A 25,544-nucleotide genomic window follows, 5' to 3' on the forward strand; every position below is an offset into this window, starting at 1 on the left:
ATTTCTCTCCACAGATGCAGTCAGACCTGCTGAGCTTTTCCAGCAATGTCTGATTTTGTTGCAGGCGATGACAAGGCCTGAGGTGTGGGGTTGGGTAAAAGACACAGAAGGAGATGTTCAAGCTCTAAACTTATCGAACTTAATATTGAGTCCTCAAGGATGCAGGGTCCCCAAGCATAAAATGAGGTGCTGTTCTTCCAGCTGAGCCTCATTGGAACATTGCAGCAAGCCTCAGACAGAGATGTTGGCCAGGGAGCACAGTGGTGTGTTGAAGTGGCAGGCAACTGGAAGCTCGGGGTTTTTTTTGCGGGCAGAATGTAGGCGCTCTGCGAAGCGGTCACTCAGTCTATGCTTTGTTTCTGCAATGTAGAAGAGACCACAATTCTTACACGTCAGTTTTAGTGACCATGTTACTATCAATTGCTATGGAAATTTATCTGGTTCATGAAGGCCCTTGAGGGAAGAAAATCTGCCATCCTCACCTGGCCCACATCACTGTGGTTAACTGCATGGCCTAGCAAGGCACTCAGTTCAAATGCAATTATGGATGGGCAGCTTTCAGTCGTGTCCATATCCCATCAAAGAATTAAGGCAACATAAGCTCATATAGTACAGATTCAGCTGAGAGTTGAGCTGATTCCTGATTCCTGTAAGAGTGTTCCTCAATTCTGGAAAGTCAGTCATGGGGCAGCCTTATGATGGGCCCTAAGTATGCTCGAGCGATGTTGTGGCATTGTTACACTCAGAAATACCAGCTAAGCACTGAAGAAAGATAACCAGAATTCAGCACCGTAGTCACTCAGGGCGCCGACAATCTGAGAAATGCCTTGACAGGAGGAACTGGACAGCAGGTAAATGAGAAAAACAGTGGGGTAACTAGAAAGGCATGCCAAATGCTTCTCACGGGACCAGAGTGGGAGGAAATCGGGATCAGGATATTGTTACCATCACGGTGTTGCTTCAGGTGAGTGACATGGGATATCAGCTGGTCAGATGTCAGGGGATTGGAAGGAGGCAGTAGTGACTTGTCAGTCATATGAGCAAAATTTTAAACTTGCCTTATTTTTGGTCAAAGGCTATCCCAAAATCTGGTTTGACTGAGCGAAGTCAGTGCTGGTATTGCACAGGCTTTCCTAGGGTAAGCCAATCCACCTGTCGAGGCCTCAAACAGCACGTAGACCCTTTGCTTGATGCCCCTTTCAGGTGCGTGGCCCTCACCATTATTCTGTTGCTGATCCAGCACACTTCCACCCGGAAATATGATAATCTTTCCTGCCTGCCATTTTTGGGGCCTCGCAGCCAGGCCTGAATTTGCAGAGAATGAAAGAACTCAACAATCAGAAGTACAATTCTAAGCAGTGGTTTAGGAGGGAGGCTGAGCAGTTGATGAATCAATTGCTTAAAGTGCTGGTGAGTGCTTTATACTCTAGACAGCGCATCGACTGAACAGTTAATTATAGTGATCATTTGCGTAAATAGCCAAATTAATCACTACATTGAATTCCTCTGTGGTACGCTATGGAGCTACCAATTAGAGTTGCCCATTAATTCTTCAGTGATAGTTCAATATCATTATTTATTTCTCTATATATCTGATTTTCCAACGTACCAGAATTCACAGGAGGGCACTTGTGGCAGTGTCCCTACCTCTGGACCACAGGACCTGACTTCAAGTCCCACTTGCCTCAAAGATGTGTCTTAACATCTCTGAACAGGTTGGTACGAAAATATCTACCAAAGTCAACGGTAGGAGTTTTGTAGTGCAGTGGTAGTGTCCCTGCCTTAAGCCAGGAGGCCCAGGTTCAAGTATGATATGTTCCAAAGGTGTGCCACAAACCATCTGAATTGATTGATTAAAGATATCTGCCAGAGTTGTTTGTTTCTGAGTCAAGACTTATAAACACATGAAAGTTTGTTGTGAATCATGAATTAGCAACCTAGGACATGTTGCAAACATTATTGGCACAAGATGCCATCTTACAAATGCCCTCAATTATTTAACATTGGCATGGTGGCAAGGTGAGAGATATCATTGCCAGGATACCAAAAAAAGATGCCTTTCATCTGTTTCTAAATCATTTCTTGTTACTTTTTCTTTCTCTTTTATTTTTCTCTCTCTCAATTTTCATTCTTCTTTTCCCTTTCTTTGTTTCATTTCATGGTTTTACATCAAATGTTGCATTAAATATTCTAACATGCAGCTCTTGGTTACCAAAGGAACGATGATTCAATTTGAATAGCTGAAATATAGAAACTAAATAAAAAAAAAACAGGAGCAGGAGGAGGCCATTTGGCTCCTTGAGCCTGCTCCACCATTCAGTCTGATCATGGCTGGTCATCCAACTCAATACCCTGTTTCTGCTTTCACCCCAGACCCTTTGATTCCTTTAACTCTGAAAACTATATCTAACTCCTTATTGAAAACGTTCAACTTTGGAAACATTAATTCAATCGGTAAGGGATATGCAATCTCAAGCACCGTTCATATAGGAAGGATATTATTAAGCTGGAGAGGGTTCAGAAGAGATTTACCCCAGCATGTTAAAAACCGAAAGAACTACGGATGCTGTAAGTCAAGAACAAAAACAATGTTGCTGGAAAAGCTCAGCAGGTCTGGCAGCATCTGTGAAGGAGAAAACAGAATTAACGTTTAGAGAAACGTTAACTCTGTTTTCTCCTTCACAGATGCTGCCAGACCTGCTGAGCTTTTCCAGCAACTTTGTTTTTGTTACCCCAGCATGTTGCTGGGTATGGCAAGTTTGAGTTATACAGAAAGGCTGGATAAGCTGGGACTTAACTGAGAGGCAACCTTATAAAAGTTTATAAAGTAATGAAATGTATATATCGTTAATGGTAGGTGTCTTTTCCCTAGGATGGGGGATTGCAAATCTAGGGGACACGTTTTTAAGGTGAGGGGAGAGAGATTTAAAAAAAGACATGAGGGGCAAATATTTTACACAGAGGGTGGTTCGCATGTGGAATGAACTTACTGAGGAAGTGGTAAATGTGGGTACAAATATCATGTTTAAAAGACATTTGGATAAGTACATGAATAGAAAACATTTGGAGGGATATGGGCCAGGAGCAGGAAAGTGGGACAAGTTTAGTTTGGGATTATGCTCGGCATGGACTGGTTGGATCAAAGGGTCTGTTTCCATGCTGTATGACTCTATGTCTTAGATCCCCATGTAGGGGGCACTATAGTCTCTATGTATAGTACACATTGCTGATTGGAAGCCCATGAGTAGCCTGTGACAGGTCTAATGGTGAATGACCTTTCGCTGCCGTTGACTGCCAGGGCACAGTGCATCTTTGTACCAAGGGCAGCCAGGGATGGGCAATAATGCTGACCCAGTCAGCGATGCCCACATACCATCAATTAAATTTTGGTTCAAAAAAATCCATCACAGTGCCCAACTCAGTCCATCCACTGCAGCAACACTCATCCTCACCTGTACTCCCCCTAGACCTGACTATTCCAACATTCTCCTGGCTAGTCTTCCAAAATCTATCCCACTTAAATCTGAGATCATCCAAAACTCTGTTCTGCATGGCAGATTGATTACTAAATTTACATCATGTGGGATTCATGGAGAGCTAGCCAACCAGATACAAAATTGACTTGATGGTAGGAGACAGAGGTTGGTCGTAGAAGATTATTTTTCAGACTGGAGAACTGTGACCAGCAGTGTTCCACAGGGGTAGGTGCTGGGCCCACTGTTGTTTGTCATTTATATAAACAATTTGGATGAGAATATAGGAAGCACGGTTAGTAAGTTTGCAGATGACACCAAAATTGGCAGTGAAGAAGGTTATGTAAGAGTACAATGGGATCTTGATCAACTTGATCAATGGGTTGAGGAGTGGCAGATGAAGTTTGACACCAAAATTGGCAGTGAAGAAGGTTATGTAAGAGTACAATGGGATCTTGATCAACTTGATCAATGGGTTGAGGAGTGGCAGATGAAGTTTGATTTTGATAAATGTGAAGCTTTGCATTTCGGTGAGACAAACCAGGGCAGGACTTACACAGTTAATGATAGGACCCTAGGGAGTGTTGTTGAACAGAGAGACCGAGGGGTTGAGGGACAAAGTTCCTTGAAAGTGGCATCGCAGGTAGACAGGGTGGTGAAGGAGGAGTTTGGCATGCTTGCCTTCATTGGTTACAGCACTTAGAATAGGAGTTGGGACACCATGTTGTGCCTTTAGAGGATGTCGGTGAGGCTACCTTTGGAATTTAGTGTACAGTCCTGGTCACCCTATTATAGGAAGGATATTATTAAATTGGAGAGGGTACAGAAAAGATTTACCGGGATGTTGACAGGACTGGAAGGTTTGAGTTATAAGGAGAGGCTGGATAGGCTGAGATTTTTTTCCCTCAGAGCGTAGGAGGTGAGGGGTGACCGTTGAGGGGTAAAGCTTTATAAAATCATGAGGGGCATAGATAAGGTGAATAGCTAAGATTTTTTCCCTTGGGTGGGGGAGTTCAAAACTAGATGGCATAGATTTAAGGTGTGAGGAGGAAGATTTAAAAGGGGCCTGAGTGGCAACTTTTTCACACAGAGTGTATTGAATGAGCTGCCAGAGGAAGTGTTGGATGCAGGTACAATTACAACATTTAAAAGACATTTGGACAGGTATACATCATAGCAGCTGTGTGACAGAAAGGAAATGTTTAGAGGAATATGGGCCAAACACAGGCAAGCGGGGGCTGGTTTAGTTTGGAAAACTTGGTCGGTATGGACGAGTTGGACTGAAGGGAGTTGGAGACAGTAAGGACTGCAGATACTGGAAGCCAGAGTCAATAGGTGTGAATTTGGAAAAGCACAGCAGATCAGACAACATCCGAGGAGCAGGTAAATCAACGTTTTGGGCTGAAACCCCTCATCTGTTTCTGTGCCGAATGACCCTGTTGCCCTTGTCCTAACCCACAGCATGTCCTGTTCAACTGCTCTACCTGTGCTCACTAACCTACATTGGCATTTGGTAAAGTATTGTTTTGATCTTAGAGTTCTCAACCTAATTTAGAAATCCCTCCAGTGGCAAATCCACAAACCCCCCAGATCATCTTCACTGGTCCCATAACATTCTGTGTTATCCGCACTCATTTAGTTCTGGCCTTTTGTACATTCTCAATTTTTTTTGCTTCACCATTCATGACCATGTCTTCCGGTAGCTTGAGAATAAGCTCTGGAATTCCCTCCTGAAACCTGCCCATCTCTCAAATGCATTCTTCTATTTAAGAGTTTCCTTAAGACCTCTTCAGCCAAGCTTTAGGCCACACACCCAACATCACGTTACATGGCTCAGTGTCAATCTTCATTGATAGCACTCCTGTGGAGTGGCTTGGCATTTCCAATTGGGATCACTTTAAAATATGTTGGTAACACTGAAGCAATTTTCTTCCAGTTCATTTGGCAGAACATGGGAGAGCTGAAAAATTCTACACTTAGAATGAGGCCAACTGTGCAAAATCCTGACTGGTTGCCTTTGTTGTCCTGCCCCCGGGGAAAGGCAGGGAATCAATGTCTAAGGAAGCTCTAACATTCAGCGTTATCAAGTTTACATTCATCCATCATTGCAGAAGAACCTTTAACAGCTGTAAACTGTTGCTACACATTCATCAGCGATCTATTGATTCAGCAGAATGGTCATTGAGTGCATTAACTGATCACAAATAAAAATAGACTACTTAGGACGGATAAGAAAGGGTGAGGAATTTCTTTTCACAGCCATTCAAAGGATGTGGTTTTCATTGGCTGGGTCAGCATTTATTGCCCATTCCTAGATGCCCTTGAGAAGGTGGTGCTGAGCTGCCTTCTTGAACCGCTGCAGTCTATTTGCTGCAGTCAGACCCACAATGCTGTTGGGGACAGAGTTCCAGGATTTTGACCCAGCGACAGTGAAGGATTGGCGATACATTTTCAAGTTAGGATGGGGGGTGGTTTAGAGTGGAACTTGCAGGGGCTGGTGTTCCCTGCATCTGCTGCCATTGTCCTTCAAGATTGTGGGTTTAGAAGGTGCTGTCTAAGGAGCATTGATGAATTTCTTTGGTACAGATTCCCCTTTCTCAGTATATCAGGGATTAAATGTAGTAACTTATGGAATCAGGCACACAGGCCAGAAAATCCATGATTTAATCCTCAGTCTATGCTCATCGAGTAAATCTTGGAAAACTTCTTCACTGGGATAATGCATGGGTGCCTCTGTGGTCTGTAGAGGTGCAGGAAGGCAGCCCAGTAACACTTCCTTGACAGCAATTCAGGAAGGACCACAAGTGCTCACCTTGCTCCCAGAGCTCGAAAATTAGTTACAAAAATAAACTATGCCCATTGGGAAATTTCATAAGCTTGTGAGCCAGTCACGGCCTTGGTATACAGCCAGGAGATAACAAGCTGCTGTAGGCGATGGTAGAAAGTCACAAGCTTAACCTCTGACTATCCGGTGACAAAGTATTAATTCTGAACTGATTAATTCAGGTTGTGTGTCTGGCGCCCATCATCATGGTATTACCGAATGTCATTGGACATTATATCCCACTTTGAGCTGTTGCTCAAACATTCTAAAGGCTTTGCACCCATGAACTATGATGGTATCACGTGATGTGGTTTCTGGGAATAACTCCTTTATAAATGTCTCTCACAATCTCCCATTGATATGGGGATTGGAGTTTGTCCTTCATAGCTAATGAGGTGGCACTTACAGTAGAATGTAAGAATGTGACTTGGGTTACCCAGTGCTGAAGGATTCAGTATTAAAATGCCTGATGCCTACATGTATCAGAATCTCAAATACAATTGCATGTCTGGACTCAAGCTAAGAATTTCAGATGTTCACAGCAGCATGCTTCTCTTAGTGAGTCATGCTGCAAGTGGACATACTAAGATGGAGACTGAGAACTTTACACAACCAAGACTTAGGCTACGATACAGTGATGATATCAGGAGGACTCCCCCCCACTCCTATAAAGATATATTGCATAGCAGCTGTGTGACAGAACACAACTCAAAGGAACTGGCTACATCAAATTTAAAGTCTTGATTTTAGTAAATGTTGAAGCTCAAAATCTATTAGTGATTGATTTGATTTATTGTAGTCACATGTACCAAAGTACAGTGAAAAGTTTTGTTTTGTGAGCAGTACCAGCAGATCATTGCAAACAAGGACATACAGATCACAGGGTGCTCAGACACAGCGAGGTATACAAGGTTGTGGCTGCACAGGAGGTGCACAAAAGCAAGATCAACATTATTTGAAGGTAAGAGCGGTCCATGATGTACAAATGAAAATATTGTGAATGCATGGATATCCAATTGTCTTGACTTTGCTTGGGTTTTTACAGCAGCATTTATCACTGAAACTCTCCATGTAAACATTTGAGAATCGTGTGGGAAAATGGAGTTAAGGTAAAATACAACTTGTAATTGTACTGAATGGTGCAGCAGGCTTGAGGGCCAAATGGCTCACACTTCCTCCTATTTCTAATGTTCTAATTTAGAATAGAAATCCCATTCATCAATCCCATTTCACAATAGAATTGTAGACACCGATCTGAAACAGAGGATTCAATTCTTTTAAATATCCACTGCTATGGAGGACATTGCACTTTGGAAATTTACTGGTAGCAGGGTCTGAGATCAGGACAAGGGGACACAGTTTAAAAATAAGGCTCTTTCATTGAAGACGGAAAATTTGTTTCCCAAAGAAAATCATGAGTCTTTGGACGGCTCTTCCACAGGGAGCCACTGAAGGTGTTTAGGGTAGAAGTGGATAGATTTTTGATTGGTATGTAATCAGGACTTGTCAGATCTTGGTCAGAATGAGGAATGTAGGCCACAATCAGATCAGGCATTTTTTTCTATTCACTCAGGGAATGTGAACTTCATTGTCCGGGCCAGAATTCATTTTCTATCCCTAATTGGCATTCAGAAGCTGGTAGTGAGCTTCCTTCTTGAACTGCTGCAGTTGTTGGACTGTAAGAACATAGACAGTGCTGTTCGGGAGGGTGCTGCAGGAATTAGACTCAGCGACAGTGAAACAGCGGTGACATAGTTTGAAGTTCAGATGATGCATGGCTTGGATGGAAAGTTGGTCATGGTCTTCATGAGTGGCGGTCTTTGTATCTTTCTAGGTGTATACATTGCTCATTTTGACCTGTCACACATGATAGCAGCAGGCAGAGAATGAGAGGACTTGCTCTCAGCCGTTCCTACCGCTGGGAGATGTGAATTGTTCAGGTTCCCAGGCTTCTCTTCCTCTTGGTTTGCATTATAATGAGGCACAATCGGTACTTTATTTTTAGGTCTGTGATGGCAGGAATATCAGACCCCCCTGTTGAACCTCTCATCTGCTCCTCCACCTTGTTCTCCAGCTTCCTCTTGGCCCACCCCATTCCCTTGCTTCCTCTCCTCTCTACCCCAATCTCCAGCCTCCTCTCCCCCACCCCAATCTCTTGCTTCCTTTCCCCCACCCCAATATCTCACCTCCTCTCCCCATCCCAATCTCAGCCTCCCCTCCTCTCTACCCCAATCTTCAGCCTCCTCTCCCCAACCCCAATCTCCTGCTCCCTTTCCCCAACCTCAATATCTAGCCTCCCCTCCTCTCCACCCAACTCTCCTGCCTCCTCCCACCTCCCCTGATCGTAGCTCCGACAATGAGCTGACAGGAAGTCAGGACCTTGGGGGTAGGCCCTTGAAAGTACCAGCAGGACCCAAATGATTTGTTTACAGTGGGTCAGGGAGGGAGGCTTCACCAGCTCCCATGGTAACATAAAACGTGAGGACCTTTTCGTAATGGTCTGTCATATTAACCAGAAGGGCCCACTGATTAGGCCAGTAAATACCTGGTACAGAAGGGCCAAATGTTGCACCTGAAAATTGCCACTCGGATCTGGTTTATGTCATAGCATGTGGATTTGTAACAATGGTTTTGCCAGAGGGAGGAAAAAGCCAGTAAAACAAAATAGTGATACTTGGAAATGAAAGTACTGGTCATACTGGAGCACTAAAGTATGCAAAACAAGTTGGATCAGTATGCATCATTGATGTGTTTTACTGGTTTCTCCTTCTGGAGGTGGGCTCTTGACCTGGGTTTCCTAAACTATGGGTCGTGACCCCAGCGAGGTAACAAGCCCTGAGCGAGCGATGATGGCTATGGAGCTTGTACAGAGTGCTAACCCCAAGCTTTATCTGATGGTATCCATGGCGTAATGGTCAGATCTTTAATTCCTGCAGCTAAAAAGATGAAATGTTGTTTTTTTAAATTGAAAAATGAATGTGCCAATCAAATATTTTATGCAATGCAAAAGCTCAAACGCAGTTCCTCCTCCCCGTGTTACCTTTCAATCAATGATTCTCACCAACAACACCCCCTCAACAAATGTTCACTCTCGTCATGCAAAATCCATGATATTAAAATGAAAAAGGTTTTGGAAGCACTGCCCTGGACCAAATGGCAGAGATGGGGTATTTGAGTGGGACTGCGTCAGTCATCGAAAGGAATGGCAGAGAGGGGGTATTTGAGTGGGACTGTGTCAGTCATCGAAAGGAATGGCAGAGAGGGGGTATTTGAGTGGGACTGCGTCAGTCATCGAAAGGAATGGCAGAGAGGGGGTATTTGAGTGGGACTGTGTCAGTCATCGAAAGGAATGGCAGAGAGGGGTTATTTAAGTGGGACTGTGTCAGTCATCGAAAGGAATGGCAGGGAGGGGTTATTTGAGTTGGACTGTGTCAGGCATTGAAAGGAATTGACTCCATTCCCTTTCCCTGTTGACAGGTATCGCTACTCCTGCCCTGTATCTCTGCGATGGAACCTGAACATGAGCACTGACCAAGCCTCTTGCTGGCAATTTCTTTTGTCCCTTGTTCTCGCTGCTGCGATCTGCACAGATCTCAGTTTGTTGGGGGGTTGAGAAATGTCCAGTGAAATTAGCAGTTGATTGCCTTCTTTTGCCAGCAGCTAATGTTTCATTTAATTTCTTCAACAGTCCCATTCCCTGCTCCAAATTCAGCCAGTTCAAGCCCTGGAGAATATTCAGACTGCCAGAGGCTCGATGTTGCTGTTTGAGATGTCTATCAACAAATTATTATCGCCATGAGAAATCTTCTGGGAAATGCAACTTGTCAGTTCAAATTGAATGAAGCTTTCCCCTGCATATGTTGACAGGTCACTCTATTCTGAATGTCTGCAAATCCAAGAGTTTGTGTGCAAATGGGACTCAGCTGGAAACTAAAGTGTAAATATACTCAATTATTTTGAATTTTGATTAATATATTGGAGCCTGGAGAAGAGCCCAAGTTTTTTTGATGAGATATTTGCTACTTTCCTCAATAATACAGCTCGCCCTGAGCTGCAGTGGGCTGCGCAGTACTCAATAATTCATATCTCTGGTGATATTTTGGAAGTTGAACACAAATTTTCATCCTTTCTTTCAAGCTGCTTTCAGAAATGTGGTTTACTGAAGCACTCAATAACCTCAATACTCCTGATTAAACTTCACCAAGGCACAAAGATCTACAGCCCCAGGTCGCTTGAGGTCTTGTCAGACAGGAGGACCTAGCTGCTGCTCTGTTTTAATATGGTGCATTTGTTTCTTTTGTTAACATCAAACAAATTGGTAAATTGCCAACAAATTTATCACAAGCTGGGCTGGGTGATACTTCCACTGACCATAGGCTATCACTGTGACAGGGCAATCAGAGGAAAACGTTCACCGCTCAGCCATCCCAAGCCTTAAAGCAACTAATTTCACAGCAAGTTAGTAAATACACCACCGTTATACTGGAATTTGTGTTACACCACGGTATGTTAATGCTGGGGTAACTGCCTGATCCGAGCTCAATCCCCTTTTAACAAATCCTGCGAGTTTCATTGGAGTGCACATCTTTCTCTGAATGGCTGGCTCCCGAGGAGCAGGCGATAATAAATCAGAGGTCCACTGAATTTTTTTTTCAAGAACTCAAGGGTGAAGAAAGTTTCCAGTTGGTTATGGTGACCCTTGTCACATAGTCCATGCACCTCAACAGTTAAAATCCAAGTGCTTATTTTACACAATGCCAAAGATCTGTACAGGTGGGTTGTAAAGGAAGCCAGGGATGAAATTCCATTCAATATCTGGGAGACTTGGGGGGAAGTTGGGGGGGTGGTTTGAAGAGTGGGGGTGAAGGGCAGATCGGAAGAGCATTATGTTGTCGACACTGGGCTGTAGCCATGAAAAAGCATCCCTAAAACTGCCTGTGATTTTAGTCATTGATCAAACAAGTTTACAAACACATTTGCCACTAGTTGTAGAGGACCACCTGAGGCTTTGTGTCCATCTCTCTGTAAAAGCAAAATACTGTGGATGCTTGAGATCTGAAACTAACAGAGCAAACAGCTGGAGAATCTCAGTAGGTCTGAGCAACTGCTAGTGGGTGGGTTGGGGGGTGTGCGGTGCTAGAAACAGAGTTAATGTTTCAAGTCCACAGCTATTCCGAAGAACAGTCACACAGGACTCAAACCTTAATTCAGTTTTTCTCTCCACAGATGCTGCCAGACCTGTACGTTTCTTCAGAGTTCTCTTCTTTCTCTTACTATCTAATTGTCTCCAACTCTTCAGTTTGAAAGTCTCTGCGTTCATCGAATTCTCTCACTCTTTCAGTAAGTCCTTCCCTTGATTTTGGCTTCCCTCTTTAGCAAGTCACTCCTGATTACAATTTTCTCCTCTCCTCAGCATCACTAACAGCATTTCAATAGACAGCTGTTATCATAAGCTGGGAGGCCTACAACTCCCAGAACTGGTCAATCCAAGCCACAGAAATCTGATCAATAGTTTCGACATGACTGACAGTTCCATAAAAGTTGGCAGTTCAAGAAGACATTGTAAACATAGCACCTAAAGGGCGCAAAACACAGTTTGAGGCAACCTTAAAGCGAGGTTATGAATCTCAGGTTAATTTTCTGAGGTAGGAGCAGATGTAGACCATTCAACCCATCGAGTCCACTCTGTCACTCTAAGAGATCATGGTTGATATGATAATCATCAACTCCACTTTCTTGCCTTTTCTCCATAACCCTTAATTCCCTTACTGATTAAAATTTGATTTGATTTGATTTATTGCTGTCACAATAACCTCAGTACAGTGAAAAGTTTTGTTTTGCATGAAGTACAGGGAGATCATAACAAACAAGGACATCTAGATCACAGAGGGCTTAGACAGAGCGAGGCATACAAGGTTACGGCCTCACAAAAGCAAGATAAACATTAGATTTGAAATTAGAGAGGTCCGTTTAGCAATCTCATAATGGCAGTGAGGAAACTGTTCTTGAGCCTGTTGGTGCGTGTTCAAGCTTCTGTATCTCCTGCCTGATGGAAGAGGTTGGAAGAGAGCTGTCTCTCCCAGCCTTGAATACACTCAACTACCCATGCTCTATGGCCCACTGTAGTAAAGAATCCCACAGATTCATTACCCTCTGAGGGAAAACCTCCTTCTCACCTCTGCCTTAAATGTGCAATATTTTATTCTGAGATGGTGCCCTCCAGTTCTCGGTGCTCGCACAAGGGCACATAAGCTTTCTGCATCTACACCCTCAAGGCCCCTAAGAATCTTGTATGTTGCTATAAGGTTGCCTCTCATTCTCCTGAACTCCAATGAGTGCAAGCCCAACTCCCCTCGTAAGAAAATCCTTCCATTATGCAGAATTAACCTGTTGAACCTTCTCTGGACTGCCTCCAATGTTTCCTTAGATAAAGGGTCCAGAACTGTTCACAGTATTCCAACAACATTCTACTTTGTAATCCCTTCCCTTTGAAAAACAGGCCAACTTTCCATTTGCCTTCCCTATTACCCATTGAACTTAGATGTCAGCTTTTTGTGAATCATGAACCTTCTGTACTAAAGCGTTCTGCAGTCTTTCTCCATTTAAATAATATTCCCTGACCAGAAATGAGAACTCCTCTTATACTGATCGTGTATGGCTCCAGTCCAGAGTCAAAGGCCTGGATCAATGCACTCACTTTTTGATGTATGTGGAAAGCATGTTGAACTAGGGATACCTACTTTAAATCCCCAACTCAGGTCAGCAATCTCAACTTGGCTTTACTCATCAAGAATCTGTTTACTTCTGCCTTCAATTATTCAAGACTCAGCTTCCACTGCCTCATGGAGAGGTCCAAAAGACTTGCAAACTTCTGAAAGAAACAATGGCCTCATTGCTATCTTAAATAAATAATCCCCTCCTTTTAGACAGTGAGACCCTACAACTGACCCTGCGATATGATTAACTTTCTTTGCAAATATGACATAGAGCGACGTGTAAATGTGCTTTGGGTGCATCATATCACAGAACAAAGAACAATTACATTGGGTTGTACAGGCTGGGTAGGTAGGTGTATTCAAGACTGAGAGAGACAGACTTTTTATCAGTAAGGGAATCAAAGGTCTAGAAGGGTCTAGGCCTGAAACGTCAGCCTTCCTGCTCCTCTGATGCTGCTTGGCCTGCTGTGTTCATCCAGCTCTACAACTTGTTATCTCAGATTCTCCAGCATCTGCAGTTCCTACTATCTCATGTTAATAACTAACCTGGCTTTGTTGTCCTGATTGGGGATACTGAGCCTTTTGACGCCAATTTGTTCTATATTGCCATACATTGATAAACATCATTTCCAAATTCTGTATTACCACTGCAGTGTCAATCCACTGACAGGATGGAAATCCCAATAAAGCACGTCCTTGTGCAATGTTACGAGCAGGCAATCGTGTGAATAAACCCCCAAAAATTAAACCAACCTCTCTTCGCAAGTGTGGAGTTCGGTTCGTATTTCTCAATGAGCAGCTGCACTTGTTCCGGTTTCACTGGAGGGTACAGGATCTCATTCAAACGTGGGTCTCTCTGCTTGGAATTGATGAACTCTGTCATCTGGTCTACCGTTAGATATGCCATGTTCTTTGCACCGCTGAAAGAAAGGACAGAACAAAGCCCAGTGGGTTTCAATTAGATTGGAACAACTTTGAAATGAGGTGCAATTAAATATTCTTTTTTGCGAGCTCCTTCCAGTTGCATCTTTTCAACTTTAATTCTGCTAGTACCCACCCAGTCACTGAGGAAAAACCATTTACTGCCAGTTGCCAAAAGATTATATACTGTCACAAGGCATTGCTCACAAGGAGAATTAGCCAGAGACTTTCAGTTCAGGAGAAAACTACATAGTCAGGCGTTCAAAGTCCCACTGTGAGGATTATGTCCATTGTGGCTTGTTTTACTGCATTCCTATCTCCGAGTCAATTGTCCCACACACAGAAGCTGCAGCTCCACAACTATTCTTGAGTACAAACATCACAGCTGACACTCTAGTGCAGTACTGAGGGAGTGCTGCCTTGTAGGAAGTGTTATCTTCCAGATGGAGCTGTGCCTGCCTCTCTGAGGGGGGCAGGGGTGTGTGCAATAGATCCCATTCTTTCGAGGGATGTGGCCATCACTTCATGGCAAAGGACAACAACTGTTGCCCAGCCTTAACTGCATGACCCATACTGTGAAGGACAGCAAGCATTCTCACCCGTGTCTTGGTCAATAGTCCGGATATTCCGGAAGTCAGATAGGTGTCGGGCCAGCACAGATTGGAATTGCGTGTTGGGACCTTGTGGAATCCTTGACCCTGTGGGAATTCCCAGGAAACTGAAGATACCAATGGGCAACTCTTCTGTGTTTGGGACCCTCCGAAGGAATCCATCAAGGTCTGAGCAATTGGAGAGTCCCACTTTCTGGTAAGCTAATAGTTACCCAGGAAAAGCTAGAGGATTAAAAAAAAAACCAAGACTAAATCCTAGGTAACTGTTAAACTTACAACTCACCCCACTGCAACTTACACCTCCTCTGACCCTCTACACATCCTGGAACCTAGCCCGACAACTGCTCCTGGTCAGTAACCTCCCCAAAGTCAACATGATTCTACCTAACCCTAAGATCCGACACTGCATTCTCCACACCCCCATCCTTGCCATTGCCCTCTGAATCCTCAGCACTTGACACTCAACCTCTTGCTGGACTTTACACCCTAACCCCTGAACCAATTGCAACCCTGACCCCCACACTTAGTTACCGTCTTAGTGTAGCTGTCAAAGTGGCTCTCCTCCTGCTACTGGAATGTTTAAATCTCAGAGAACAGCGCACGGATTGCTGCGTTAGCGAGCATGGTTCAAGTCCCAAACTCTCCCCCTCCCGCCCAATGTTCCTGCACTATGGGGCAACTATGTTGATCTTAGCTGCCCTGCAAATTTCCAAAGGAGCTGCCATTGGAATTCTTGGCTAAAAGTGTGGAACTCTGTCCTGAAGACAAAAAATAAACATAAGGGCAGAGGTGGCAATCTGATTGTGACTGCCACACTTTGGATCATCCAGGCCAATATTTATCCCTCACCCTCTTTTAACGTGAAAGGAAAGCCACTCGACCCCATCTCTACCAAACACTCCCGGCACAGGAACAGCACAAGGCTGAATACCGAGTAAAGCTCACTCTATTCGTGAAGTTCCCTTGACCCTGCCCCTAACAAACACTGCCGGGATGAGGACAGCATGGGTTTAAATACCGTCTAAAGCTCATTTATTCTTTTGGATAACGTAGAGGTGCCGGTGTTGGACTGGGGATGGACAAAGTCAGAAATCACACAACACCAGGTTACAGTCCAACGGGTTTATTTGAAATCACAAGCTTTTGGAGCATTGCCCCTTCGTCACCTGATGGAGGGGCTGGGCTCCAAAAGCTTGTGATTTCAAATAAACCGGTTGGACTGTAACCTGGTGTTGCGTGACTTCTGACTTTGCCCACTCTTTCAGACGGGACGTGAAGAGAGGGTCAAGTTCCCTTGACACTGCCCCCAACTTATCCCCACAACTAGGACTCCCTGGCTCCACTACTGTCCCCAATGATGGCTGGAGTCCCTGGACTGGGCCCTACTGTAACCAGGAGCTCTTGGCTCCGCTGCCAGCACAGGCCGATGCCGCTGCACCAAAATTCCTGCTCCGGCCACCCTGCTCTGAGATATTGCCTTGCCAGTGCCGCCATCTTGAACAGTCTGCCGCCACCATCGCCTCTAATCGCTGGAGGAGCTTTGCTGCCGCTGCCAGCCCTGGATGAAGACGTCCTTTCTGCTGCTGCCTCCAACCACTGGGAGTCTGCCACCATTCCTCTCACGACCCAAAGTGGTCCATCAGAGTCAGCGGTTATGAACTTGGACGGTTTTGAGTTCAAATCCCGGGTGGTAAATTGTAAAGTTGAATTCTATGAATCTGGGCACTTTATTCGCAAATGAAATGGAGTTTTGGTTGGGGGGGTGGTGCGGAGTGGATGAAGGAATTGAAGAGAGTTCCTTTACACAGTCGGTTGTTATGACCTGGAATGCACTGCCTGGAAGAACGGTGAAAGCAGTTTCAAAAGTAACTTGCAATTCAAACTGAATACTTGGAATTTTTTTTAAGAATTAGATTTTCTTGTCACGTGTACTCAAGTACAGAAATACATGGGTACAGTGAAAAGTGTACAATGTCGCCATTCCTGATGTTACCTTAAGTACAAAAATACCTAGGTAAAAAGTACCATAGTGTATATCATGGAAAAGGCACAATTTGTAGGGCTTTGTAGAAACAACAGAGGATTGGGACTAATCAGATAGCTTTTTCAAAGACCCAGCACAAGTACAATGGGCCAAATGGCATTCACTTTGTAAGATTCCATTCATTGAAGAAATGTCAAGGGTCTTCAAAACAGAAGGAAGGAAGCCAGAAATTCCAAGGAGTCTTGATTTTAATCATATATATGCTTTATTTTTAAACACTTTAAATAAATTAAATATCTGTTCAAGGATTTTCCGTGGTCTTTTGAGTAATTGGCTGCAAATTTTTCTGTGTGTTACACTTCCCATACAGACAGTTAAAAATGGCTTTAACTATATGATGGACACAGTGCATAAAATGGCCTATAGGAATTCAGTTGGTGGCATTTCAATTCAATTAATAAACTTGTGATTGAAAGCTTGTCTCAGTAACAGTGCTGGTTATAAATCCCCACCTTGTTCAACACCGTCCTTTAGGGTAGGTAATCTGCCGTCCTTACCCAGTCAGGCCTAGATGTGGCTCCAGACCCACAGCAATTGGGCTGGCACTCAGAAATGGCCCAGTAAACTACACTGTGCAATGGCAATTAGGGATGTACGACAGATGCCAGCCTTTGCTCTGCAGTGACGACCACGTTCTGTTAAGGAGTAATAACACAAAGCTGATTATCGCCGATCTATTTCCTGATTCTATTTCCCTACGATGGCTCCAAGGTAAGAAAGTTGATGAGAGCAGCGGTGCGGGAAGTTATTGGTGGTTGCCTCACTGGCAGGTTTGTAGCTTATCCTTTAGCCGTAAACCTCCGGGGACAGGCTCGAAGAACCCTCCTGTTGGGATTTCAGCTCCTCAATAGGAAGGTGTCCTGGGATCTCCACCAGCGGTATAATGGTCACTGCTGGTACTGCAGGCAGCCCCACAAATGGAGGCTCGATGGCTCCCAGATCAAGATGTGTCTGGGTGGAGGGGAAGGAAGGAGGGCTTTTGGCTGATGCAATGTGTGGGGCAGGGTGGGTCTTAAGAAGGCAGGAAGGATGGGCAGATGCAACCAGCTTGGCATTGACTGCCTATGAGCAAAGAGCAATCTTCGACAACAGAAACACTCTTCCTTCCCACTGCTTTAAAAAAAATTACAAACCCCACTCCCGTGTCACTGCCTGCGCCAACTGTACTATTGTCATGGGTAGCGTTAATGCTGGAATCAATTGACCTTTCATTATTTACTTACATATGATTTTAGATTTTATTGTCATGTCTTCTCAAGTACAGAAGTACAGTGAAAAGTGTCTAATGTCACCATACGTGACCCTATCTTAGAACAAAGAACATAGAACATTACAGCGCAGTGCAGGCCCTTCGGCCCTCGATGTTGCGCCGACCGGTGAAACCAATCTGAAGCCCATCTAACCTAAACTATTCCATTATCATCCATATGTTTATCCAATGACCATTTCAATGCCCTTAAAGTGGGCGAGTCTACTATTTTTGCAGGCAGGGCATTCCACACCCTTACTACTCTCTGAGTAAAGAACCTACCTCTGACATCTGTCCTATATCTATCACCCCTCAATTTAAAGCTATGTCCCCTCGTGCTAGCCATCACCATCCGAGGAAAAAGGCTCCCACTGTCCATCCTCTTAGGTACAAAGGTAGAAAAAACTCAGATACAACAATAGTAAAAGAAACAAACTTAAAATGTTTAGCATTATGGACCTTCATAGAATAAGTAGAAGATAAAAAAAAGGTAAAAGCTAACATTAAAGGGATGACCGTTGATTTCAGTGCCTGCTCACCCTCTGTGCTATGAATCTGAGCTTGAAGGAACGTGGAAAGATAGTTGGCTGGCCACACTCTCTAAATCAATTGGGCCACCCATGCGAATGAGGTACAGGATAGTTGATCTCCGGCAGCACAAACTCGATATATCGAACATTTTCCTCAACCTGAGAGTTTAAGAACATTGAACATAGAACAGTACAGCACAGTACAGGCCCTTCGGCCCACGATGTTGTGCCGACCTATTATCCTACTAAGATCAGTCTACCCTGCATACCCTACATTATACTGTCATCCATGTGCCTATCCAAGAGTCGCTTAAATGTCTCTAATGTACCCTGCCTCCACTACCACTGCCGGGAGCGCATTCCACACGCCCACCACACTCTGTGTGAACAACCTACCTCTGACACCTCCCCTATACCTTCCTCCAATCACCTTAAAATTATGCCTCCTTGTGATAGCCATTTCTGCCCTGGGAAAAAAGTCTCTGACTATCCACTCTACCTATGCCTCTCATCATCTTGTACACCTCTATCAATTCACCTCTCATCCTTCTTCGCTCCAATGAAAAAAACCCTAGCTCCCTCAACCTTTCCTCAGAAGGACTGCCCTCCAGTCCAGGCAGCATCCTGGTAAATCTCCTCTGCACCCTCTCTAAAGCTTCCACATCATTCCTATAATGAGGTTCCTATATTAAGGAGCATGGGTTTTTAAAATAAAAAATTCATTCACAGAATGTGGGTTTTTTTGGCCAGGCCAACATTTATTGCCAATCCTTAATTGCCCAGAGGGCAGTTAAGAGTCAACCACATTGCCGTGGGTCTGGAGTCATGTGTAGGCCAGACTAAGTAAGGATGGCAGTTTCCTTCCCTAAAGGACATTCGTGAACCAGATGGGTTTTCCCGACGATTGGCACAATAAGTTTCAGCGTTAGACTCTTAATTCTAGATTTTTCTTAAATTTCACCATTTGCCATGGCAGGATTCAAACCTGAGTCCCCAGAACATTAGTTTGGTTCCTGGATTAATAATCTGGTGATTCTATCACAAGGCCATGGCCCCTCCTCATGAATTATGAATAATAGCTGAAAGAACGGTCATACCTGACTCCAAATATTAACGCTCTTCTTCTCTCTCCATAGATTCTACCAGACCTGCTGATTTTCTTCAGCACGTTCAGGTGAATGTTTGCTGTTGACAGCATTCATCAAGCGCACATGAAATGAATCAAGTCCCCCAGAGAGGACTGCAGTTTAAAATGACTGAATTATACGTCAATTGAACCTCGTGCAACCCACTGGTAAAGCTACAGGTAAGATATTTTTTGCAGTTCTGAGTAATGTCTCCTCAAAAGGATATTGGTCCCTTGCAGTGAAAAGCATTAAGCAGAAAGCTTGGACACCAGATCATAAACTGCGATGACATTTATGAGTGGCCCAACACCTTTAAACTAATTGAAGGTCTAGAAGGTATGAGTTGTAATCAGGATAATGACCTCCCTCTCATTGCATCTTCTTCCAGCTCTACAAGATTCCTGCACTCTTCCAAGACTGAGCTCTTGCATATCTCCAATTTTCACCTTCCCACTGGACCTACTGTCAATGTCCTAAATTCTGGGTTTTCCTCTCCATCTCTTCACGTCTCTCTCCTTTTCTTTTTGATGCTGTTTAGACCCTCTTTCTTTGATTCATAACTCAGATCACTGGTCCTAATATCGTCTTGTATCTCCTTGGTGTCAAATTCTGTTCGATAGTGCCCCTCTGAGGATCTTTTGGACACTCTACCCTGTTTTCAGTGCTCCATAACTGTAAGTTGTTGTTACTTAATTTAACCTGTGGTCACAGAACAGAGAACATGGGTACAAAGCTACAAGTTTCAGCAATGACGAGAGATTCAGGAAGATAAACAGAAATTGTTGGAGAAACTCAGCAGATCTGGCAGCATCTGTGGAGAGGGAAAGCAAAGTCAATGTTTCAAGTCCAATGACCCTTCTTCAGAACTAAGGAATAGGGGTACAAGTAGGTCACATAGCCTGCCATAGCTCCACCATTCAATGATTTCAAAGCTGATCTACTTCAACATCATATTCTTGTGCTAGCCCCTTATCCCATGATACATTTAATACTGTTGGATCCATTGTACTCAGGCTCAATGATGTTGAACTTATTCCCTGACTGAAGACACAGCTGGATGATTTAGCAGAGGTGTTTGCTGCTTTTAACGACTGCATTAGGCTGGCGAGAGAGAGTGGGGTTGGAAAATGCAGCTTATGGAAATTTAAATAAGGGCTGAGAGATGGTATTTGCACATTGTTTTTGTCTATCCATTACCATCACTAACCTTCCCAATGGGGATTGACTCTGGCCTTTGATACAGTGTAGAGGCTGAAATAATGAAGGAGGAAGAGTCATTTTTGTACCTTTGAAACTGCAGGACATGAGTCACTGACTAACCTGTGGTTCCATCACTCTTAATGAACATTTCTTTTTGATTGCATATTTTATTTCCATCATGACACCAGGTCCCATTAAGTGCAGGAACAAAATCGGCTGCACATCAAATTATAAGGCACTTTAATCTGCATGTTCTAACTCTTCAGTTTTGCACTGGTTTTAAGGTATCTCAAAATTCACATGAAAAAAGAATGCCAACATTCCATTGAGATCTATTTAGAAGATCAGAAAACACACTGCAAATGCATTCTTAACCAGCACGTCAGTAGCTGTCATTATGCCTCGCACTTGCTAATGGAAAAATTAAACTCTAATAGCAGCAGAAGCAACATTTTTAACAGTCAGTGTGCTCACATTTCCATGCTTCAGGCAGACAGTCCCCTGCCCATAACATCACACCATAAAATTACACTGGCATCATAATTCACTTTTAGGGAGAATGGAAAATAACTCGATTATCTTTTAAGAGTATTCAGATGTTTGGAAACAATTGGTTTCACTAGGTAAACTACCTAGATCTGGGACCTACACCAGTTCTCATTTCTACAGAATTATAGAACAATAGATTGACAAAAACAAACATCTACTCCACTAACCAAGTCAGAGATAGCTAATCCTTTAATAACCTCTTAAATTATTCAATCAAAATGCCTTTACAGCTCCCTGCTGATAAGTGAATTGCATCTCCTGATATTCAACTAAATATTCATGATGGGCTCAGCTATACCAAACCCTGGGAAAATTAACAATGGAATTGCAAGAACATATGGCTAATAGTTTCTTTCTAAGTTGGTCTGTCAATTGATGCACTCTAGCAACAGTATCTGTTTCTGAGTCTGCCCTGCCTCTTTTGAGTGAGGTACGCCATTCAACTCAGTTGCTTCCTCTTCTCCAAAGTTTGCCTTTTTCAATAGAATTGCGCTTGAGGAAGTGTATCAACACTTTGGACAAAGTCAGAACTCACACGGCACCAGGTTCTTGCCTAACAGGTTTACTTGAAATTGTGTGAAATATCCTGGGTAGCCTGGGGACACTTTTCCTGAGCTGAGGTCCAGAGCTTCAACAAACTTGACTAATTACATAGTCCAGATCAATGTGTTTCACTAGACTCTCAGAATGTTGCCGCACTGAACATTCAATGTGCTGCTATTAAAGAGTGAATAGTCTGAGATCTCTTATGACTCACATCTTTAGAATTTACTTTCTTGCTTACTTTTGCTATTGGAACTTGCAAGAAAATTACATCTAAACTTTTTGCATGAGTCATGAGTACAAGCATTTCTTTAAAAGTATAGGCATGTAAATAAATCGCAAGCATTGGCAAAGTTGAAAACCCCAAATGCATTATTTAATTGAGAGGAAACAATGTAGATGCCGATAGCAATGCAATGACATGTTGGCGTGGTTTATCTCCAAGCTGAGTTGACTCAGCGGACCATTCAAAATAGGACCTGGATGTGGAAAGTCTGTTCCCAATTCCAGAAGAACTCACTTTTGCCAGCAGGGAGCAGGAGTGGGATATGAATCTCACAGACATGAAACGCAAGTCTGCGGGGTCATTGGAAATGAGTGCCAAGTTCAAACCTATCCCACCTATCCACCCCTCCCACCTCACTGACCAATCCCCACCACTGCCTACCTGTACTCACCTATTACCATCCCACCTACCTTCCCCAGCCCCACCCCTCCTCTCTCTATTTATTTCAGAGCCCCCGTTTTCTGAAGAAGGGTCCCGACCGGAAATGTCAGCTCTCCTGCTCCTCTGATGCTGCCTGGCCTGCTGTGTTCCTCCAGCTCCACACTTTGTTATTTCAAACAGTCCCACTCTTGCTCAACCCACAAAATGGGAACCATAATTTTATGAAGGGGGCATAACAATTTGCAAAGGGCAGGTTTTAGATCTGTGTAAGTGTCATGATCCAAAATAAGATATACTCTGACCGAAAAAATTAGCCTGCAACTTCCATTTCGAGCAAAGAAAATGAGTAATGTTCCCGGAATACACCGATTAACCCAGCTGCTACAGCCCAGGAAGAAACACTAGCCTTACGATTTTGCAACTCCATTGTTAATATTTCCTAGCATTTGTTTTTATAGCCAAATGCTTTGCTGTGTTTCAAAAGATCCAGAACCACTGATCTCAGCAGGGGGCTCTCTAGGCATTTTGAATGGCAGATTTAAGAGGCCATTAAAGGATTAGCTATCCTTGATGCCAGAATGTTGATTTCTTTTTAACATCAGATTCACCACGTGAGATGACTGATATACTTTAACTTGGGTCATGAATGAGAATTTATTATCAAGTGTGCTTGCACGCAGTTTCTATTAGATCATTATAAGTTTTTTTTTTGAGATCAATTGCTGCCTCTGCCCTGTGCTGCCTCTAAACTACCTCCGGGGATGGCAGACTTCACTCCATCTCCTTCTTGCTGCTACAAAATGAAAATATGGCTGGTGGTGACCCTTTTCAAGGAGACAGGTTTGCAAAGCAGGGGTTTCCCAATTCAACCTTCCTGCCTCTTTGTCAGGCGTCCAGCCCATTATGATAAAAAGTTGATAACTTGCAAAGCAAAAGGAATTATTTCACTGTGAGTCTAAATAATAGAAATGTAGGAAAAATTATGACTTCAGAACGTGACCCAACGATCTCAAGGATTGGCTTCAGTTTTTCTTTTAAGAACTCTTTCATGGTTAAAATTTGTTGTTCAACATTAAATGCGATGGGAAGGAGCCAGCATCTTGAATTGTAACAGTCCATGTGGTAAATGTACACCAGTGCTGCTGGGAAGAGTTTTAGGATGTTGATCCCTTCGTCAATGAAAGAACAGTCACATAGTTTCAAGTCAGGCTGGTGTGTGGCTTGGAGTGGAACCTTTCGATGGTGATGTTTCCATGGATTTTCCACCCCTGTGCTTCTAGATGGGAGTATCTGCTTGTTTGGAGGCATTCCCAACGGAGCTGTGCTGAGTTTTTATAATTTATTTTATAACTTATTTTGTCTATTTATACAGACTGGGATTTTGTGGCCTAGTGATCTCTGTGGCACAGTTTTACCCTTTCCCATTGGCAGTTTAAATCGGTCACCACATCGAGGTGATCTCCAGGTATGTACAGCAGTGATCTCAAGAAGCAGCCAATCATACTGAAATATTCTTACCAGGAGAGACCAGGAAGTTAAAAGCACTGAATCCCTTAACCTCTCATTTAAAATGTCAGGCAGCAGAATAAATGTCTATGATTGGATTAAGATAGGAGCTAAAACGAAAGAGAAGGGCCAGTGAGTTGTTTAGCAGCAGTTATGGAGTTAGTTCACCACCTTAAACCCAGTTACACCTCATTGAAGGTGGCATATATATTTTTCATGGGGTTTAACAGGGAGGCGATCAGCATTTGGAATGGAACGGCTGATCAGACCACAGATTTCTCATTGTTTGCAGCCTGACCTGGAGGGGTTGGGGGAAGAGTGAGTGAGTGTTGGGGATGGGAATGGGGGGAGGGTGATGCTGAGGAATTCTTCCAACAGTGCACTGATCTGGAGAAGCATAGAGTGATAGACAGTAGCTTCTGGCTCGCTGCCTTATTCTGCTCGTGTGTAGATTCCTGAACTTACTGTCAGGTTCAGTCAAGGGCTGAGCATGCTCTGACACTTTCACCATCAGTGCCATTACAAAATCAGAGTACTGTTAGTGGGCTATTGATGTTAAATCTGAACATAGAAAAACTGCCCGTTCTTTGAACAAGAAGTCAATTAGTTCAGATGTTGGAAGCTATCCTTTTAGATTGTTTAGGAGAAAGGAAGATTCTCAATGTTTGCCAGCAATACTGTCTTTCCAACAGTACATTTATGATTTAAACAAGTCTGGCATTGGGAAGACATATTTGCTGCAGTTTAGTAAACCAGTTCAACGTCAATAACAGCAGCTGAGGGCCTACCAGGTAATGGCCAAGTGGGATTAGCACTAGACTATTAATCCAGAGCTCTGGAGACCTGGGTCCAAATCCTACTGTGGGAGATGGTGGAATTTGAATTCAATAAATATCTGGAATTAAGTATCTAAGATTTCAAAGAGGTCTTGGATATAGAACTTAGGGCTAAAGGGATCAAAGGATATGGAGAAAAAGCAGGAACAGGCTTTTGAGTTAGAAGATCAACCATGATCATAATGAACAGCACAGCAGCCTTGAAGCGCTGAATAAAATAGAATGGCAATTTATTGTCAGGTGTATTTTGACAAAATAAAAGTACGGTGAAAAGTTTTATAAGTCGCCATACCACGGCACCTAAATTAATGACAGAAGTCATAAATAAGACGAAAAGAAGTAAAAGTTCATGACAGTTCAATTAATGACTCCTGGGTTTGGGGTACCCAGGAAAACTGGGCTAAAACTGCCACGCTGGGCTGAGATCTCCAGGCTGGGCTGAGACCTCCACACTGGGCCGAGACCACCACGCTGGGCTGAGACCTCCACACCGAACCGAGACCACCACACCGGGCTGATACCTCCACACCGAACTGAGACCTCCACGCCGTGCCGAGACCACCCCGCCGGGCCGAGACCTCCAGGCTGGGCCGAGACCTCCAGGCCGCGCCGAGACCACCACGCCGGGCCGAGACCACCACACCGGGCCGAGACCTCCAGGCCGCGCCGAGACCACCACGCCGGGCCGAGACCACCACACCGGGCCGAGACCTCCAGGCCGCGCCGAGACCACCACGCCGGGCCGAGA

The 25,544-nt window shown here is 43.9% G+C and overlaps 1 protein-coding gene across 1 annotated transcript in view; it reads right to left on the minus strand.

Annotated features, from left to right (window-relative positions):
- LOC109930283 (1-phosphatidylinositol 4,5-bisphosphate phosphodiesterase beta-1-like) overlaps positions 1-25,544 on the minus strand; it is a 601,524-nt gene that overhangs the window by 168,704 nt on the left and 407,276 nt on the right. The window contains exon 7 of the mRNA XM_048600897.1: positions 13,767-13,933. Within this exon, the coding sequence (XP_048456854.1) occupies positions 13,767-13,933 (167 nt within the window). The remainder of the gene's footprint in view (positions 1-13,766; positions 13,934-25,544) is intronic.

The sequence above is a fragment of the Rhincodon typus genome, chromosome 9 (assembly GCF_021869965.1).
Source record: "Rhincodon typus isolate 14 chromosome 9, sRhiTyp1.1, whole genome shotgun sequence".
In the NCBI taxonomy this organism is placed as follows: domain Eukaryota; kingdom Metazoa; phylum Chordata; class Chondrichthyes; order Orectolobiformes; family Rhincodontidae; genus Rhincodon; species Rhincodon typus.